At 31.3% G+C, this 20,945-nt stretch overlaps 2 protein-coding genes across 2 annotated transcripts in view; both read left to right on the top strand.

Moving 5' to 3' along the window:
- The window catches only part of LOC139503804 (uncharacterized), a 37,849-nt gene extending 34,127 nt beyond the window's left edge, over positions 1-3,722 (top strand). Inside the window, exons 11-13 of the mRNA XM_071293734.1 lie at positions 1,789-1,910; positions 2,975-3,041; positions 3,544-3,722. Of these exons, the coding sequence (XP_071149835.1) occupies positions 1,789-1,910; positions 2,975-3,041; positions 3,544-3,651 (297 nt within the window). The 3' untranslated portion in view covers positions 3,652-3,722. The remainder of the gene's footprint in view (positions 1-1,788; positions 1,911-2,974; positions 3,042-3,543) is intronic.
- Positions 3,723-7,900: 4,178 nt separating this feature from the next.
- LOC139503803 (rho guanine nucleotide exchange factor 25-like) lies at positions 7,901-18,456 on the top strand. Its single transcript, XM_071293733.1, has 5 exons — positions 7,901-8,167; positions 9,460-9,657; positions 10,227-10,404; positions 11,586-11,631; positions 14,016-18,456. Exons 1-5 carry the CDS (start codon positions 8,099-8,101, stop codon positions 14,431-14,433), a joined length of 909 nt encoding a protein of 302 aa, XP_071149834.1. The 5' UTR covers positions 7,901-8,098; the 3' UTR covers positions 14,434-18,456.
- Positions 18,457-20,945: the final 2,489 nt, after the last annotated feature.

Below are 20,945 nucleotides of genomic sequence, written 5' to 3'. Positions count from 1 at the left end.
AGTCATTACAAATTCGTGTTTTTCATTGCAGTTTTTACATGCGACATAATTTACGTATACTAATGCAACAAACTTAGTCGGAGAAGAAACGGAAATCCGAGACAGTCTCTTTAAAAAAAAGAAAATAGTTCCACGTGTGTGTGTCTCATTGGCGGATCCAGGGGGGGTTCCGTAGTTTGCACCCCCTTTGTTCCGGCCGATCAATGCATTTGAATGGGGACATATATAGTTGGACCCCCCTTTTGTCCTGGGTTGGGACACCCCCCCCCCCCCCCCCCGTTTTTTAAATGGCTGGATGCACCCCTGTTGAAGGTTACAAGAGTGCAATTATTCGTAATGCATTTTCCATAGGGTACCACTGGTGTTTCGTATTTTTTTCTTTCTCGAAGACTACATAAACTAGGGGAAATGCCAGTGTTGCATTACAACCAAAAAAAACATTTTAGGGTCATGCGGCTCAAATCGACTAAAAATGCAGTTGAAAAAGATCGTCTACTATTTTCGCTTAATGAAAAAGGCATATTTTTAATGGCTCCGACGTGCAGAAATGAAAGATATTTTCTCTACTTCGTAATATGTGAATATGATTTTCGGCAATTTTTAAACCTAATTGGATAATCTATCGATTAAATCTAAATCCAATCATGTATCATCCAATCAGAAGCCGTATAGGATTCTGGGGCGGTAACATGTAAACAAATAATTGCGCTCTTGTAACCCTATAAGTTATCTACTTGTTACTTTAATACGAAGAAAATAAATTTAACACAAAAAATTGTTGAGATCTAATATAAAAAAAATAAAATTGTTGCAATAAAGAATACACAAAAAGTAAACTTATCTTTAAAGGCATTGCATGTTCTCGTTTCTCCAACTCAATCAGCTGGTATTTTCAAAATGGCGACAGGGAACGTAAACAGAGAAATTATTTTCATATTGTGCCAGATGAAATATTCCTGGTTTTGCTACGATAATATGATAGACAAATATGCTACAAACGGTTTCAAACAAGTTACTTAAAATCAAAACCTTTCTGTGTATAAAATCCTGAATTGATCGCATCTCGTGTTTCTTCAAGCTCGCTCTTAATGAATGCGCCTTGATGGTATTCATCCGCAACAACAATTTTTCGGTACGTCATTGATATTAAAGATTGTTTGACTAATAATCTAATATTTCTTACGACAAAACATTTCCATATTATTAATTTGTATTTAATAAAAATAAATTTTCTAAATATCCATTGAAAACATGAGTTTAAAAGAAGCGATAAGGAATTTTATTTTGCACTATATAATGTGCGCGGATCTATAATTTGTATAGCTCGGTTATCATTCCGAAACTAATTATATATGCATATATATATTCAAATTAGGCAGAAAATTAGGCGATGGCAATACACCCGAGGCCCTGACGGTCTTCTGATGTAAAAACTATTAAATTTTAGGTCAACGTACGTCCTCAACACTTAGCCTTGGCTCACACTGAACTGTAAGCTATAAATGACTAGTGTATAAACATTCAAACAGGAAATCAACAGTCTAATTTATTTTAAAAAAATGAGAAACAAGAAACGCTTATAAATTACAACAACAAAAGGCAACCACGGAACAACATGTTCCTGACTTAGATGGTTACATTAGAATGCAGCAAGTTTAGGCTTTGAACAGGTGCCATCCTTCACCCTTACATGAAAACGTATTACTTTTCAATATTAAATGGCACACAATAAGATACAGGGAAATTTTTTCGATTACAAAATAGATGATTTTGTTTTCTGTTTATAAGGACTCTAACCATGACAATCCATTTGACCATCAACTATCCTCAGAATCAGGAGGTGAAACTGCTGATGATCCGGTATCCGAGCTGACAGAAGAGAAAAAGGAAATGTATAGAGAGAAAAGAAGGTAAGAAAGAATCATAATAAATGAAACAAAAAGTTCCATTTAAAAAGAAAAATCTCAATGGAAAAAAAATGTTGCTATGTTTACCATCATGACCATCTTTTAATGGAAATGAAGAGGCAGGAACTTGGGGAAGAGGGGAGTAACAATAGAAATATTTTAGAAGAAAAAAAACTGAATATATTTATGTCTGAGAGTTAGTGGGAGGAAAGTGGGAGATCGGCATAGGTTATGAAAGTAAAAATTAGAGATCCCCCGTCCACCCCTGTTTACTGCTAGAAGAAATTTTAAGATCATAAAGGTAGCTGCAAGCCTTGACAATTAACATTCTTTAGTATTGCATGTAGTTTACCATTTATGGAACTAATTAGACATGGAGTCAAATAGTACATGTATATATATGCCCGTTTTCCCCCCTAATGTGAAAATTTGTGTAATTTATGACATATCTATATAAGACCTACTACTGTGGTGATGGGCTTGATCTGCTTTAAAGACCCGCTACTTTGACCTCTCTGTCACTCTTAGGGGCGCTGTTGTATAAGCCTGGGATTAGAATAACTAACATGATAGTTCATATATTAACATTGTAATATACCCTGTGTCAGTAGACTAAATTGCTACTATAAAATTATATATTGATGGTTGAAAATGCATTAAGTCATTTTTAAATGCATTTTAAGAAACGTGATATTGAAGACATATATTGTTATCTTCTGGTATTTGTAATGTCATCTTTTAATATTATCTGATTATAATTGATATGAATACACAATACTGTATGATAATTGAGAAAAAAATATGATTTAACACAAAACAAACAAAATTCTTACCAAATACTAAAAATTTAGAATGTTAAAAAAAATCATATTAAATTACTAAAGCCGTTAGATTCAAATTGTTTAGTCATATTTGTTATTATTTACAACTCATTAATTAGAAAAATGATCAATTAAAAATTTTATAGAAATAGTTTCAGTAAGAAACATATACAGCTACACAAGTTTAGCAGAAATAGTTAAATCCCTTGCTTTTCTTGTTTTTAAAGTTTATTTTGTACATTTCAGTTATGTGATTCAAGAATTACTAGATACAGAAAAAGACTATGTCAAAGATTTAGGACTGATTGTAGAGGTAAACTTATTATTGGAATATAAATCTTAAATGTACAAGGAAGTCGTAGCTTGGACAACATATTATTACTTTTTAGATTCTAAGTCTCATTTACAAAAATTTTGAAGAGAGGAATTTATATTTTTATGCCCCATCTAAAATAGCAGAGGCGCATTTTGTTGTCCGGTTTGTGCATCCGTACATTCATTGGTTCTTCAATCAGTCTGTCTGTCCCACTTTAGGTGAAAGTATTTGGTAAAGATAGTTTATGATGAAGTTGAAGGCCAATGTACTTGAAACTTGATACACGTATGTTCCCTATGATAGCATCTTTCCAATTTTAATGCCAATTTAGGGCTTTTACCCCAATTATGCACATTTTCAAAGATTGCTAGAACTGCAAAAACTGAATGCACCACATCTATTCAGTATACTGTGCATGCAAACTTTTAGAAAGTTGATACAATGTCTATAGATTTAACGTTTAAGAACACAATTTCTAAATTATATCCTGTAATTCCAGGGTTATATGGAATACCTGAAGGAACATGGGATGCCGGAAGACTTACAAGGAAAAGATAAAATAGTATTTGGAAATATACACCAGATATATAACTGGCATCGAAAGTAAGATTTTTATGTATATTTAAGGTTGATGGCTAAGGGAGGTTACCCTGCTTTTCCACAATACTGTCATATACTGTGGATTCATTATTATTCATTAGAGACCAATTTTGGTGGGTTTCCTGGATACATTTGACCGTTGAATTCAAATATTCAATGAATTACAAATTTTCTATAGGCTTTGTATGTAGATATTGGCAAAACCACGAAATTAAATATCCATGAAAAATGCAACTTTTCCTAAATCAACGATAATTGATAACCACAGAAATAAATGAATCCACAGTAGTAATAAATCATTGCTGTCTTGAGCATTAAAGGGAAAATTCACGATTTTTTACTTATGGTTTAAATATGTTCATTATGACATAATATATATATTCACAAAGTTTTATCGCTATATGTGCAGTAATAAAGGAGAAATTCAATAATTAATGAAAAAATATCAACTACTTCCTGTAGGTCGTGACGTTTTCTCCTGATTTTTGCATGCCGGGATTTAAAATACAATCATTAAAAGTCTTGGTTTTTAATCATATTTTAACGTAATCGTAAGCGCGCCGATGACTTATGCTTTATCTAATAACCATCCGATAATAAGAAGATAAAACGCACAGACGTTCAATTGTACTCATTCGTGAGATAAATTATCTATGTTAAACGTATATATTCGAATTATTTTTGTAGACAACACAAAAAGTTATAAATTTATTTATAATAAATGCATTTTCGGACTGATAAGGTGAACAAATTAAAGTAAAATAATCTGTAAAGACAATATGTTGGTGTACTATTATTGACCTTTTACTATCTCTGCTATGACTAGGTTTATACGATGTGTGTATTCACGGTTCTGTGGCAATACTAGTAGATGGCTTGTTGAAAGGAAAATTGTTATTTGCACTTCGGTATTTAACCACGCCTCTAGGGCACACCTTGCCAGGTGTGACTGTCTATTCGGATCAGTGGGAGCATTTAATACACACATTAAAAATACATATTCAAGTTGGTGACAAATAAAAATTGGTCGCCGTGGAATTATTTAATTATATTTGGTGCTATTATTTATTTGAATTCAAATAAGTCAATTTACTAAGAAATACACAATTTTCGGTTAAAGACGGGAAACTTAATTCATATGTCAGAATGAAATGATATACAAGTCTTGTCCTTGATTTATGTCTCATAAAAAAGGGGGACTTAGAAATTAGAAATAGCTTCACTAAATCATTTTTATTTGTCTTTATTAGGCGAAAAAATGTACGAGAACACTTACATTTAGACTTTTGAAAGCCATGTATTAATTAATATATGAAACTATCTGAAGATAACTCTACCGAAGCGGAATATAATATGTACGAATAAAGAAAAAATACTTTTGTATTGGAATGGAATCGAAAAATTACGAATAGATATTCTTTTCAAGTGTGAAAAACGTCAACCAAATTTATTCATAATCGGGAACGTCCTTATTAAAATCTGAGACTACTATAATAATCGTCGTCTCCCAACGTATATATATACTTAAATAACTATTTGACCAACGATGTTTAAAATTAAAAGACAACGAATTTAATGTTATCTTTCCCTATTTTTGAATGTTTTTATAAGTCTGTTCAACTTGCAAGAATACCCCTAAAGCGGACAAATATCCGACAAGCAGTTTATTCTTTAAATTGCTGTCATTGAATATCAAGAAAGAAAATAAATCCCGAAATTGATACTCAATAGTTTTCCTAGAAAATATTCACATCCCTTGGGGATTATTAGTGTACGTCCAGTTGCATATATTTTACATGAATGTTGGAACAATTGTGATGATGACGAATTTCGTTCTTATTCGAGAACAATCTAATTGATATATAAATCTGTGAGTTTACTATGTTCTTAACTTCGATGAACCAAAGCAAGTTATAAATTGACCTGTATTTAAATCAAATTGTTTCTTTTTTTTTCTTCTTCTTCTTTTGGTATACAATAGTCTATCGAATTCGTTGATTACATACTGTTGGCATACGTGGACTAGTCTATTTACAAAACTTTTACCAGAATTTACACAAAATGTATGTTTCTTTCTTATGTTCAATGTATACATGTATACATATTTTAAATTGCGCTACTGACTATAGTTCCGTAACTTTCTACCCAGGCGTATGTATACACGAATCGTCGACAAGTGCGCACATTTTTTTAAATCAATAATTCTGGTATGTTCCAATCTGTCCTAAACTATTGACAACGAGTATATATTACATTTTCCCAAATTAACCCTTGGAAAAATATGTAAATAGATTTGTATTTCTTCAATTTTTTTTTTTTTGTATTATTTTTTTTTTTGTAAATAATATTCTTTACACCAGAAATGTTATTTATAAACAAGCGTATGAGTTCAGTAATGACTAGTATATTATATCACTTTCGGACACGCAAGACAAAAATGTATATTATACATGCACCTGATAGTTCAAAATGGAAAGTTATAAGTAACGGTCGTGTACACTGATCAATACCTACAGAAGTGAAACGATGCATGAACTTGCAAGCCCGCCGGACAGGAAATCGATTGAATACCTGGACGTGTCACCTTACACCCCTTCCAATACCTTTGGGAGTAATACCTTTAGCCATGCTGGTGATCAGATGAGGGAAGATCCGAATTTATTTAAATAAAGTTTATTACTTGAAAGAATTATGAACGAATTAGATTTTCGAAAACAATTTCCACGGAACACTTATTTATGATTTGAACTTTGACTTTTTAACTAATTACAATATTATCAGTTTAAAATTAACAGACTATATGGTTATTTAAAAATAAGACCATTTTCCGTATCAAGTTAGTCAGTCAGATAAAACAACCGTACGATTGACAAGATATCGACACGCAATTACGACTACATCGTTTACTGTAGTTTTGTTCCTTTGTGATTTATAGACATATCGGGATTTTTCATCGGAGAAGGTGACAAGATGGCGGAGAGCAGAGAACTGATACTCAAAATTTAAAATCGATGGTGATCTCTTATTTAGCGGAATAAAACTTTAATATCTATAAATTTGAGCATTTTTATACAGAATGGACATAATATCAATTTTTGATTTTTTTGCGAAGTTTCCCTTTAATTCATTTTGCAAAAAAAAACACCATTAAATGGTATTTTTGGTTTTGAAGGCTCGTTAGTAAATTTGTATCTAAAAATTACCTGTCAAAATCGATCAATACCAATCAAAACAATAAAATATAATTAATCATTTGCATGATTTAATTAAACAAGCAGAGTATCCCCGAAGGTATTTGAGGTTTAATGAACTTGTGAGTTGTTATTACAAACTAATTAGCATGTCCGTGTGCATGCATAAGTGATTTTTCTTTTGTAAAGAAACGTTAAACTGGTCAGCTACCCCCATCGCCGATAATGACAAGAAAGTAACTTTCCCTCAGATCAATTAAATGCACCTTACTCAAATAATTACGGCCACAAAATCGAAACTGCCATTCTGTAGCTAAACATTTTAATTAAATAATAGTTTTAAAGCCTTTCACCGGATTAAGAAGTCGTGCAACACAACAAGGTCAATGGATTTCGATTGCTGGAATCCCATTAGAGGCCCTATGTATTTGATTCGAATAAACTGGACCCCTGCTGTTGTTTCACTGTTATCGTGTGCCGAAGTATCAATCAGCGGGTGACCAGTTTAGTCCGAGATGACATTCCCGATTCAACTACGGAATCGTCATATGACAGTGACTGTGAATCTGAATTGGTCAGTGATTTAACGGATGAGAAAATAATTATAAAAAGCAAAATCGCTCCATGCACGTCGGACATCTCCCAACGACGAGCGTGATTGACGGAGTGGTGTTTGATTTATAAACAAAAATGAAGCAAAACGTCTATCTTTTATCTTCTTTTATTTTTACATTTACATCTAAATCAACACAAAAATAAACTGTCGGCTGTTGTGTCACCTATTATTCCTGCCAAAATTATTTTGGTGTCGACTACCGTCTACCTCTACAATCCGAACACCTGTGAAAACCGAACAAAACGCAAAGTCCCGTGGGTGTTCGGTTTTGACAGGTTTCACTGTATTTTCACCAAATAAATAAACCAATTATCAAAAATTGTCACAGAATATCATAAATAAAAGGAAAAGTTGGCATAGTTTGATGAGACAAAAACAGATCAACAGAGATTGCCTAGGCCTTTCAGCAAGCTAAGGGGAAAAAATCACACATATTCCTCAAAATAAAGTAAATTTATGAAATATAATGTGATTGAGAAAATGTTGTAGTGCTTTTCACAACACCATAACTTGAGAAATAAGAGTTTCAGTACAGTTACTGTTAATTACTTACATATATTTCTTTTTGGTTTTCTTTTTAGGATATAAAGAAATATAGTGATCGTGCAGGAGAGGACACAAAGAGCTTGAAGAAGGCATTAGCGGTCATGCCATTGTGTGTTGTTCCTAAGGCGGCCAAAGACATGATGCAACTTGGACGACTACAAGGATTTGATGTAAGATAAAAAAAACATTAAGACATAGCAAAACTATAATTTCTATTTAGGACTACATGTCTCTCGATTAAATGAATTATTTTTTTATAAAGTAGTCTTATCACAGAAATTTTTTTTCCGCAAGCTAAGGGGAAAAATCACACATATTCCTCAAAATAAAGTAAATTTATGAAATATAATGTGATTGAAAAAATGTTGTAGTGCTAATCACAACACCATAACTTGAGAAATAAGAGTTTATTTGGTGAAATTGTTTTTCTTTCATTTTTTAGGAACGTAAATTTCTGAAAAGATAGATATATGCATTTTAATCCAATTTCTATTAATTGACCAAATAAATTCTTTGTTTTCATTTTAAAAGTTCTGACATGTTATACTAGTAATTGCGTATTTCCCATTACATATCTCTGCAAAACTGGTGCCCAAAATGTTCAAAAATGAAAAACCCAGTCAATTGCAGAAGGATAAAAGTGACAGCACCAAAAATTGATCTTGATCTGAGTATTGTGGTAATACACTTGTGTATAACTTTCATAACATTTGGTTGAGGCAAACTAAAGTTAGAGAACGGAAATCAATTTCAGGATGTACATACGAATGTATGGATGGACAAGTATAACACTAAATACCCCCTCTGGATATAGCAGGAGCATAACAACACTTTGATCAGGCTGATATCAGTTTATTTTAATTACAAAAATGACATTGTTTATACATGCGTAATAGAGTTTATGGTAATTTTACTAGGAAGTGAACAAAAAGGGGAAATGGTAAAGAAAGTCATAAAAGTCAAATAAATACTACTAGAAGATGGAGAATGCATATGAGAGAAGAGCACTCGGATCCAATACTTTGAGCTATAAAACTATTAAAATCACCAAGTTGTTGGATTATACCGGGTTGTCTGGAACTGTAGTTGTATTCTGCTTTTCATTTGATATCTGTAATTTAAAAATTCAGAATTTGATATATTACAGCAAGGCTACAACATAGCAACCCTTCTTGCCTAGCAATAGTTTGATTGTGTCAAATATTTTGTCTACTGTGGATTCATTTATTTTTGTTGTTACCAATTTTTTTGGATTGAGGAAAACCTGCATTGTCGTGGATATGTTATTTTGTGTTTTTTTCCAAATTTTGTATCGTTCCTATAGACAATTCTTATTTCATTGTTCACTTAAATTCATAACCCCTCTACCCAGGATATCCACAAAAATTGGTATCCAACAAATAATAATGAATCCACAGTATTTAACTATTGGGAAAATTGATTGTATTTATTTTATTTTCAGGGAAAGATTACTGCTCAAGGAAAACTGTTACATCAGGATACTTTGTTAGTATCGGAAATATCACAGGGACAGTCACAACCAAAATTTAAAGAAAGACGTGTTTTTTTGTTTGAACAAATCATATTATTCAGTGAAATGTCGGAGAAAAAACGGGGAGATCTTTCAGATACAAATTATGTGTATAAAAATAGTATGAAGGTAAGCTTATAATGTTTTGATTGTAGATTTATATCATTATTAGCTCAACTGGAACAAAGGGTTGTACATGTAGTGTGTCCTTCATTTAATGTGCTCATAGACCAAGGTGAGCGACATAGGCTCTTTAGAGCCTCTTGGTATGTTTAAATCCAAAAATCATAGCGTATTAATACAATGAAAAGATACCCTTGTCTGTAAGTATGTTCAGAAATTCATTCGCTCTATTTTCCGCAATGCTTATTACCACAAAACACAAATCAAGTTGGAATTTGGGGTAGCGACAATTTATTAATCACTCAAGTTATGCCCCTTTATATCATCATTTGTCAGCAAGTGCATCAAGCTGAAAAGACAGTATGAAATTGATTATACTGAGCGTCATAAATCTTTTTGTGATATACTAATGGATCGAAGGTCAATCATAGAAACGACTCAATTTAAATTTTAAGATAAACAATTTAGTAATTTTTTTCAAGATTTGAAAATAACCTATTATTAAACATAAGTATCTCAATTCTATTTTATTTTTTTTTTTATTTTGTCATCACTCAAATAATTGTTCATTTCAGGTAAACAATATGGCGTTAACCAAACAAGTGGAAGGAGAACCTTTGCGGTTTATGTTGATAAACAAAACTCCGGGTTCAGACTGTAAATTTGTGATACAGGCACCAAGTGATGCCATCAAACATACGTGGACAGGACAGATAACGTCATTACTAGATATGCAAGGGGATTTTCTCAGAGGTAGGTAGATATGCAAGGGGATTTTCTCAGAGGTAGGTAGATATGCAAGGGGATTTTCTCAGAGGTAGGTAGATATGCAAGGGGATTTTCTCAGAGGTAGGTAGATATGCAAGGGGATTTTCTCAGAGGTAGGTAGATATGCAAGGGGATTTTCTCAGAGGTAGGTAGATATGCAAGGGGATTTTCTCAGAGGTAGGTAGATATGCAAGGGGATTTTCTCAGAGGTAGGTAGATATGCAAGGGGATTTTCTCAGAGGTAGGATTAGGACTTGTTTTGACCATTTCACAAATTGATGGCAGATCTCTTTAGACCCTAGCTGTGAAAAAAGCTTTTTATCACTAGAATATATTTTTTTTTTCACCCAGATTTCAATCGCATGATATAAATAATTATAAATATAAACAACAATTAAAAGAATTGTAAAAATGAAAAAAAAAAACAATTTACCGACTAGTATCTGCTTAACAATATCACTAATTCTCTTGACATCGATTCACAATTGAAACTATGAAAACATACATGTAGGTGCAAGAGCAGACAACATATCACAGATGATAAATGTATGATATGACATTGCTTTGTGTCAATTTCTTAAGAATTGAATGCTTCTTTTTGTAACTTTGTTGGGGTGTAAAAGCGTTGACCGAAGTAGATTTTATATGAAGCGCGGAAGCGCTTCATTCTCAAAATGTGCGCACGGTCAACGCTTATACGACCCTATGAAGTTACAAAATGAAGCATTCAATACTTATAATTACATTTTTTAGTGAGGATCATGAAAACACGATTTACATCAAGTTTTCATTTAATTTACTTGTGCACTTTTTTATGTGACCTCGTGTGATCATGAATAATAAGTTTTATTGTGTAATGCAATTGCTAAAGGAATAACACGTGATGTTCAGTTAGCCAATAAGAATAACGTATTATAATGAAACATACATCTTATGTAATTATATTAGAATTGAGATAAAAATATTTTATTTTGAGCTCCAATGGCATCAATTGGAAATTTGATGGTGGTCAATACTGGTTTACTGGCTCTGCTAATGTTTCGCTTGTAAAGTTAATTTGCAGCAATCAAATCACCAATTGGTGCTGTCAGACCTTAAAATAATATACAGTTATATAAGTTCTTAATTTAGTTTTACTCATTGACAATCATCTAAATCTTTTGTAGCACTTCAATCACCTATAGAATACCAAAATAAAGTCAGGAAAGAAACGTAAGTATCCATCAGTCTATAATGCCATGTTATATATGTTTAAATTAGACAAATTCTCAGAACAAATGCATTGTATATCAATACCTACCTTTAAGTTTATCCGTAAAAGTGTGAATACATATTTCTTTGTATTTAAGCTTCTGAGTGACATGATTAAAATTGATGGTATAGGTTTTATTTTCAAGAATGCTTAGTTTAAAGTTGATGAATTTGTTCTGAAAAGTTTAGCTCAAGAGAAAAAAATTTCAAGTTCTGCATTTATCAACATTAATGTGTTTCAAGTTTTAAATTTTCTTTATTACTTATTTATTTTCAGTAAAAGTTAACATATGGTTTGTTTATACAAAATATATATACTCATATCACTATGACTACAGCTATATAATACGCTAACTTTACATCTTGCTAAAATTGCCCCCCTTATATTACATACACTAAGAATTTCTTTATTCTTGCTATTATGCTTCTTTTGCTTATGCAAATTAGTCTTGAAATGTTATTAGAAAAAAACACTGTATCAAAGAGAACATTTTTACATTGAAACTATTGATATGTTAACCAATTGTCTCCCTTTTGGTCAATTGTTTGTTTATCAATATTAGAAAATTATAAAAAAAAACATATGCTCTGTGTTGAAACAAAAATTAATGAAACGTAAGATAACTAGATCAATCATTTTTACCAGAGCATAATCACCTCTAAACCATTATATAAACAACTAAAATAAATTCAAATTGTGTTACTCCCCTGCCATGGCTGAAGGGGCATTAAGTTTATAATTTGTCTTTATGTATGTCTGTATGAAAAACCTATATCCAATGCTTAATACCACCAAACACGAACAAGTTTGTATTTCAGTGGCATCACTTTCACGATTTGAGTTTTGTCCCTTTATAAATTTTAAAAAATACTGAATTTGCCAGATAATTACAACCTAGAGCATTTATGTTCCATGAACTTTTTTTCTTCTTTTTCTTTTTAAAGCCAATAAGATACTTATATATTTCCATTAACTGTAGTTATATTATCTTCAAAAAGTCAAAGTTCCTTCTAAAACATGAATATAATATACAATTCTATGAAAATGATAAATGATAAAGCATCAATCTGACAAATTGAACTTATTGCCAATAAAATGTTGACACATTAACTGTTTCTGCTGTAAACATTATTTCAGCTTACACAGGAACCTCATGGGAAAGATATTTTCATGAAATAGCATAATAAAAATTACTTTATGATTTAATATGAACAGTAGTTTTTCATTTATAAATTGAAAAATCCAAATTGGTTGGAACTTAACAAAAGTTCTTAACTCTTATATCATATATATTGGGATATAGAATATTATAATTAATAATAGCAGGGAACTTATATGTATTTTGTAAATTTGAGTAACACTTGTGATTAATAAGTAACTTTTTAATATACATTCCTAATCAGTGGTGTACTGGTATTACATAGAAGTTATGGATATTAAGTTGATTCATGTCCATAGGAGATATTTGGTAAACATCAGTAAGACAGCAAGTTACAACACAAATAAACTTGAAGATATCTTAGAAAGCAATTAAGTCAACTAGCACCATGTGAATAGGGCATGGTCGACTCTGCACTAATATTCTAAGTTTTTGTGAGTAATTCATATTATGATGTTTCCTCATTCTTTCTTAGGAATAATAACACAGTATGTACTACATGTGTATATGTATACTAAAGCTTTAAAGATCAAATCAGAAGCACAAACAACCTGCTTACATAACTTCATTTGATATATCTTTCTATAAGACATTTTGACTTTAAAAGCTTCTAAATATACATTAATCCTATTGAACACTTACAATAATAATATTTACCTGTACCTTTTCTAAATTATGAATGATCAGGATTGCAATACAGAGACATATTTGGTCTTGTATAAAACACACTTTTTATCCTAAATGTATACTGTGGATTTATGATTATTCATTGGATTATAATTTCCGTGTAATTCAGATGAACCACGAAATTAAGTGTTCAACCAGTGACAAATTTCCACAAAAATGTAAGTTTTGTCCCATCTACGAAATTGGTACCCACGAAAATAAATGAATCCACAGCAGTCTTCAGATGGGATGCATATGATACTCAGCTGTATGACAGATTTATTTTAAAATTGAAATAATTTTTTTTATAACATCATGGACTCATAGGAATGCCCATCTTGTTTTCTTCTTTGTATTTAAAGAAAAAAATCATTATTGAATATTTTTTACATAATACTTAATAAATCCTGAAATTATGTAGGGATTATTCTTACAAATTTTAAGGTTCTATAAATTCGCATTATGTTGAGAAATTTACTTTTATAAATAGTAAGTAATAAGTTCTCTATTATTTTGTAGGTCAACACCAGAATTAAGTCAAAGACCAAGAGAAGGTTTACTCAGGAAAACTCAGTCACAATCACATCCTAAAAAAGATCGTTTTCTGACTCCGCCTGGTTCACTACAGGACTCAAAATATACTCGATATCGTTCTGTGCCCTATCCCAGCAAAGCCAATGTTGACCACGATGATAGTTCAAAATTGTCATGTCCAAAGTCTCCTATGGAAACAGACAAAGAATTCGACCAGGAAAAATTAAGCAAATTGACTATGACGTCTTCTTGTAACAGTCCCTCTTTTATGGGTGAAGTGTCCCCAAAACCAAAGAAAAACATTTTTGAAGGATTTAAAACTTCGCTGAAGAAAGCAAAAAGTGATGCATCAAAGTCAGAGACAAATAAAGTTCCTGATTTATTACATGATGATGAGATTTAGATTTCTATAAATAATGGTGGCCCAGCAGATGGCGTCACAAATCATAACACATCGTCGGACAATAACGAAGATGAATCGGTAAGTCTGACAGCATCGTGATCATGATCGTCAGTGTGTGTTTAAAGCGGAGATGGAAATGCAGTGCTGATATAAACATTTTAGTGATTATGACACAGGATATATATAACTATACTCTGCATCGTGGAATTTAACAATGCAAGATGATATTATTGTCAATGTTTAACAAGGCATGTTTATTTAGTTGTCACATGGTTAAAAATTTCCTGTGGAAATTATTTGTAAAGTGATCAAAATAAAATTGAACATCTGACCTCATATATCCACTTCCGTTTTTGAAGAGAATTGATGTTTTTTTTATTTTCCTTCAGAAAGCTAGAAGGGATAACTGCCAACTTTGTTTTGTATTGTCTTTTTTTAAATTATTATACAGAGTGACAAGAACTAATTTTATTTTTATTTTTGCTAATTTTTTTTTGGTTTAAGCAACAATGGAGGTAAAATGTTCCCTGTAAGTCTTTTTTGTTCAATCTTTGTGCAAGTTATGTGCAATAGAATTTTTTTTCAATTCATCTTTTCAAAAATTGAGTGTTTTGAAACATTCCAAACATCCAAACATAGACAATGTCACGAAATTTGTCGCAGGATACTTTAAATGTATTTTTTGTGAACCTCAAGTTTTCAATTAAAATTACTTTTGAATGTTTTAATTATTGTTAAGATTGATAATGAGTTTGTGCATAACCAAAGAACTAAAAAAAAATATGTATTTTGTACACAAAATATAACCACGAAAATGAAAGAACTTTTTAAAGTTTTACAGTGTAGTCTAAATAATCCCTGAAGAATTCATGATGTAAGGGAAATACATTTTTTAAAAGTCAAATAAACGTTTATTGAGCAAGATAAAAGGGGGGAAAATGCCTTTTGTAAAATAAACCTCATTTGATTTTATTGGTCGTTATATAGTTTTCTGTCATGGATTTTTTTTAAAAGGCATGGAAGTAAGAGCAACACCAATATTTAAAAACCCTGTTACCATTTAACACTGTATAGAATTATTCTTGTGATACACTGCAACACTGCCCAAATCCTCTTCATTATAGTAGCATGTATGTAGAAATTTAGAAGTATCAGATATTTGCCACAGAAACTAATGTTTTAGTCTAAAACCTTTAGGTAACATGATAAAAACAATGAAAAATTCAGTTAAAAGAAGTATTTGAAGAGAGGTATAAACTTAAAAAGAAGGGTATGTCTTATACAGATATAAGAAGATGTGGTATGAGTGCCAATGAGATAACTCTCTCATCCAAGTCACAATTCGTAAAAGTAAACCATAATAGATCACACGGAACAGCAAGCTATAAAGGCCCCATAAAAATGATTAGAGGTCCATTCAAAAGGGAAAACCAACGGTCTACATGTATTTACAAGAGAATAAATCATACAACAGTTAAATGGTAACACCTAAAATTTGGACTATATGTCAACATTTACAGTAATAAATCTACATTCCATATATTTATTTAAATTAGATTTGATCATGACAAAGGGTATAATGCTTTATGAGTATTTAGGTAGGACTTAGTTAGGACAGACAAATTGTGTGCAATAGTTGAAATTTTCTATTTACTCAGAGATTAACTAGATGTATTCATATAACATAATTATTTATGGTAATAATCTGCAACTATATGTATATTTTCTTGCGATCAGATTTTTGTTCAAAGCTGTTTAAATTTTTGTTAAATTGAATTATTTATAGGTAAATGTAATCAGAGATGCACAGGCAATTTAACAAGTTGAAATTGATTTTTTATATTTTCTTAAAAATGCTCAATCAAAAAATTCCTCTGTGTATCCAGTATTACTTTTATCTTTTTTTTTGTTTATTCTGCTTTTGATTTTGAAGTAACTTAGCCATGTTTATATGTTTACAAAATCTATAGAACTAAGTGAGGGTCCGAATTGGGTTTACAAAATAGAGAATAATGGATCAATACAACCTAAAAATGTGTTGAACTATAATGCATTCAAAAGAAAAGGCTTAAAAAAGAATAGAGAAAAATGGCTTAAAAATTAGAGAATGCAGAATTGAGGGACTTCACATTCAGACTCTCATATGTTTTTATAAATTGGTCCTCACATCCCTAAAGCAAATATCTTGAGTCAGGAATTGAAGTGTTTATCAATCTTGTATAGTGTTTTGAGGTAATAATTGAACTTTAAAATATACTGTGAAGTTTTCTAAATCTTTCTCGACCACACTGAACATTGCCATATCTGTATTATAAAACACTTGGATCACTGTCATAATGATAACACATTTAAGAGATTATCTGTTTAGAAATCCATGACAATAGAAGTTATAGCAAAACATAATTATCAACATTATTATAGTTTTTTTAAATAAATCCATGTTGTTGGATTTCTTACTCAGAAACCCATGTTTGTGTCTTATTTCATCACCCCTTTGTCAGTTCAAGCAACTTTTTGGTTTTGATGGAATGTGAAAAAATTGATATGGTTTTATCATACATTTTTGCATGCAGCCTATTTATAGAAAAAAACAAATAACAATGCTACTAAAACAAATTCTTTCATAACACATTTGCTGATTTTGGTATGTAGCAAGGTCAAATTCTTTATTCTCTAACAAAAAACATATGTTTTGAAAAGAAAGCAAGTTGATTTTTAAGAAAAAGTTGTAATGTTGTCATGACATTTCTAAGTTATGACTGGTTACCTCATAACCAAAAACATTGTTTTTCATTCCAGTAGATTTTGAGGTGATGTTATAAGTAAACTTGGGTTTCTGATTTTAAAACTATCTGAGTAATGGGTGCCTGTCAACCAAAAATATGGTTTATTTTTCATTCAAGTAGATTTTGGGGTGATGTAATAAGTAAAACTAGGGTTTCTGAGTATATAACTATCTGAGTACAGAACTCCTATAAACATGTGGTTGTTTATTTTTGTACATTTGTTTGTAAAGACTGTTAGAAAAATCTTTTTTACAATAATTTTAACATTTAAAAAAAACTAAATGTGATATCTAAAACTTTGTATAAAGACTCTGATCTAGAAATTATGTAGAAATTATTGTGTATTTATTTGTGTGTATGTGTGTACAAGGTGTATGTATGTGTATTTTATGTATAGGAGTGTGTTAAAAGTAAACTGTTATCAGGAGAACAGTGTGTAAGATTTTAACTTACCATATTGTTGTCAGTGGGGTTGTCACGATTATTATTAGATAGAGTTATCTTTCCTTGACTATGATTTTTCAAAATTAGAAATCTTACCATGCACTCACGACATAAGCCCAAATTTCCAGCATACATTTTATTACTGAATAACTTGGAGTATATTTGTTTTTTATGATTAATATTTATTCAGGATTTGCAGGCAATATCATGCAAAGGAAATAAAATTGAGACATTAAAAATATAAAATATAATATTCAGCAAATATTACATAAAATATTTTTTTATTAGATAAATTTTATTCAGTAGTTAATGAACTACCAACTTAGCTATATAAATTACTGTGTGGAATGTTACACTTCCCCTACTGGTTTAGAAATTCATCCTTAAATGGATGTATGCTAAACTATAGACATATACATGCATTCTTGTTATAATTTGCCTCAAATATCAAAAGTTGTTTGATAGTAAAGGAGATAGAATTATGTCAATCCAGAAATATATGTGCCGAAAAAAATCAAAGATTGGTTTTAATGGAGAATTTTATTTAAGAAAAAGCAAAACACAATTTTAATTTAATTTTATTAGAATTTTTAGATTTGGGTCAGATACCAAACAAGCAAGCGTTTTTGATTTAAAAAATCTAATGAAATTCGGAAACTAGTCGATGCCACGGACAACAATATGGTATGTTATGTATGAGCTTCAAAACTGTATTCATCTGATATTGAAAATATGTAGGGTTCACAAACTGCTATTTATAGCTGGTCAAAAAACCGAGACAATAAAAAGTGTTTCTATTGAAGGTTTTTGTCTTACTTGTAGTTGCATTAGCCTTGTAATAACCATATCTGTAAGTGCTATAGAATTCTTCAGTATGGTTAAACATGAAATAAAAGACAGTTCACTGAAAGAAAGTTTTAACTTTGATCCTTGTGATATACAGATTTCAGTGATTTTATATGTAGCCTTATATTGGTAACATTTATTAGCAGGACAAATGATTGAAATCAAACTTATAATGTTACTGTCACAATCAGGATGGAGAATAATTTCTTGATATATACATCAATGGGTATCACTTTTTCTTTAATGCATTGCTTTGAATGTTTCCTGTCTTTTGAATACAAGAGTTTTTGACAAGTGATGCTGAAACTTTAATCAGAATTAGATATTGACAAGATTAACAAACAAAAAATAGCACGAAAAAGTAAATGTGGTTAATATTTTTTCTTGAATGGTTGCTGATTGACTTCTTCTAAATAGCATATCAAAACATGAGCTGGCACAGTCCTCTCCTTTTGACATACTGCTTGTCCACCAGTCACTGAATATATATGAAATACGATTAAATAGGGGTTGGTCAATGAAATTTTAAGTTTGCTCTTGGTATTATTATTTCATACTGCACAACATTCAGTTGATTATTGTCCACTTTTATGAAATTCTTCCCACTATTGTAGGTACTTTTGAACTTTTCCCTTACTGTTCTTAGAAGTTGCAGTCATCACATCACATCTATTTACCTGTGTTGTATGACAGTGGTTTAATTGTGTATAGCTGGTTTCTAGAAAAATAAACTGTCATTCAATACTCTCAAACCTACAGTTTTGGAGGACTAATAGATACAATATTCCAGAGCATCATAACCAAATTCCTCACACAATGTCCTTATTTTGGGTAAATCAAATTGAACAAGGATTTTGATTTACAGCAATACTTGAAAGACTCTGTAACTTCCATTTCTTGATTAATTAGCACTAGTATATCATTGCATACTTAATTATCATCATTAAGTATTCTATATTGTGTGCCATTCGGTGTTACTGACGTGTACCTCTTGCAATCTTTTATTAATACTTTTTTAGCTCACCTGGCCCGTAGGGCCAAGTGAGCCTTTTTTCATCACTTGGCGTCCGTCGTCCGTCGTCCGTCGTCGTCGTCGTCGTCCGTCGTCGTTAACTTTTACAAAAATCTTCTCCTCTGAAACTACTGGGCCAAATTAAACCAAACTTTTACACAATCATCATTGGGGTATCTAGTTCAAAAAATGTGTGGCGTGACCCGTCAAACCAACCAAGATGGCCGCCATGGCTAAAAATAGAACATAGGGGTAAAATGCAGTTTTTGGCTTATAACTCAACAACCAAAGCTTTTAGAGCAAATCTGACATTGGGTAAAATTGTTAATCAGGTCAAGATCTATCTGCCCTGCAATTTTCAGATGAATCGGACAACCTGTTGGGTTGCTGCCCCTGAATTGGTAATTTTAGGGAAATTTTGCTGTTTTTATTTATTAACTTGAATACTATTATAGATAGAGTTAAACTGTTAGAAGCAATAATGTTCAGCAAAGTAAGATTTACAAATAAGTCAACATGACCAAAATGGTCAGTTGACCCCTTTAGGAGTTATTGCTCTTTAAAGTCAATTATTAACCATTTTTCGTAAATCTGATATATCTTTTACAAAAATCTTGTCCTCTGAAACTTCTGGGCCAAATTCAGACAATCTTGGACACAATCATCATTAGGGTATCTAGTTTAAAAAATGTGTGGCGTGACCCGTCAAATTAACCAATATGGCCGCCATATCTAAAAATAGAACATAGGGGTAAAATGCAGTTTTTGGCTAGTAACTCAAAAACCAAAGCATTTAGAGCAAATCTGATACGTGGTAAATTTGTTTATCAGGTCAAGATCTATCTGCCCTGAAATTTTCAGATGAATTGGACAACCTGTTGTTGGGTTGCTGCCCCTGTATTGGTAATTTTAGGGAAATTTTGCTGTTTTTGGTTATTATCTTGATACTATTATAGATAGAGATAAACTGTAAAAAGCAATAATGTTCAGCAAAGTAAGATTTACAAATAAGTCAACATGACCAAAATGATCAGTTGACTTTTTTAGGAGTTATTGCCCTTTAAAGCCAATTTTAAACCATTTTTCGTAAATCTTATATATATTTTACAAAAATCTTGTCCTCTGAAACTGCTGGGTCAAATTAATCCAAACTTGGCCACAATCATCTTTGGGGCATTTTGTTTAAAAAATGTGTGATGTGACCCGGCCAACCAACGAAGATGGCCGCCATGGCTTAAAATAGAACATAGGGATAAAATGCAGTTTTTGGCTTATAACTCAAAAACCAAAGCATTTAGAGCAAATTTGACATGAGGTAAAATTGTTCATCTTGTAGTTACCTATCTGCCCTGAAATTTACAGATGAATTGGACAACTGGTTGTTGGGTTGCTTCCCCCCCCCCTCAAACCAATTGGTAATTTTT

The sequence above is a fragment of the Mytilus edulis genome, chromosome 14 (assembly GCF_963676685.1).
Source record: "Mytilus edulis chromosome 14, xbMytEdul2.2, whole genome shotgun sequence".
Taxonomy (NCBI): domain Eukaryota; kingdom Metazoa; phylum Mollusca; class Bivalvia; order Mytilida; family Mytilidae; genus Mytilus; species Mytilus edulis.
This window is presented reverse-complemented; position numbering and strand designations above follow the sequence as displayed.

Coding starts and splice junctions, on each gene's coding strand:
- LOC139503803 (XM_071293733.1), top strand. CDS start 8,099: ATGCCATTGTGTGTTGTTCCTAAGGCGGCCAAAGACATGATGCAACTT. Junction 9,658..10,226: donor TGTATAAAAATAGTATGAAG/GTAAGCTTATAA, acceptor TGTTCATTTCAG/GTAAACAATATGGCGTTAAC. Junction 10,405..11,585: donor GCAAGGGGATTTTCTCAGAG/GTAGGTAGATAT, acceptor AATCTTTTGTAG/CACTTCAATCACCTATAGAA.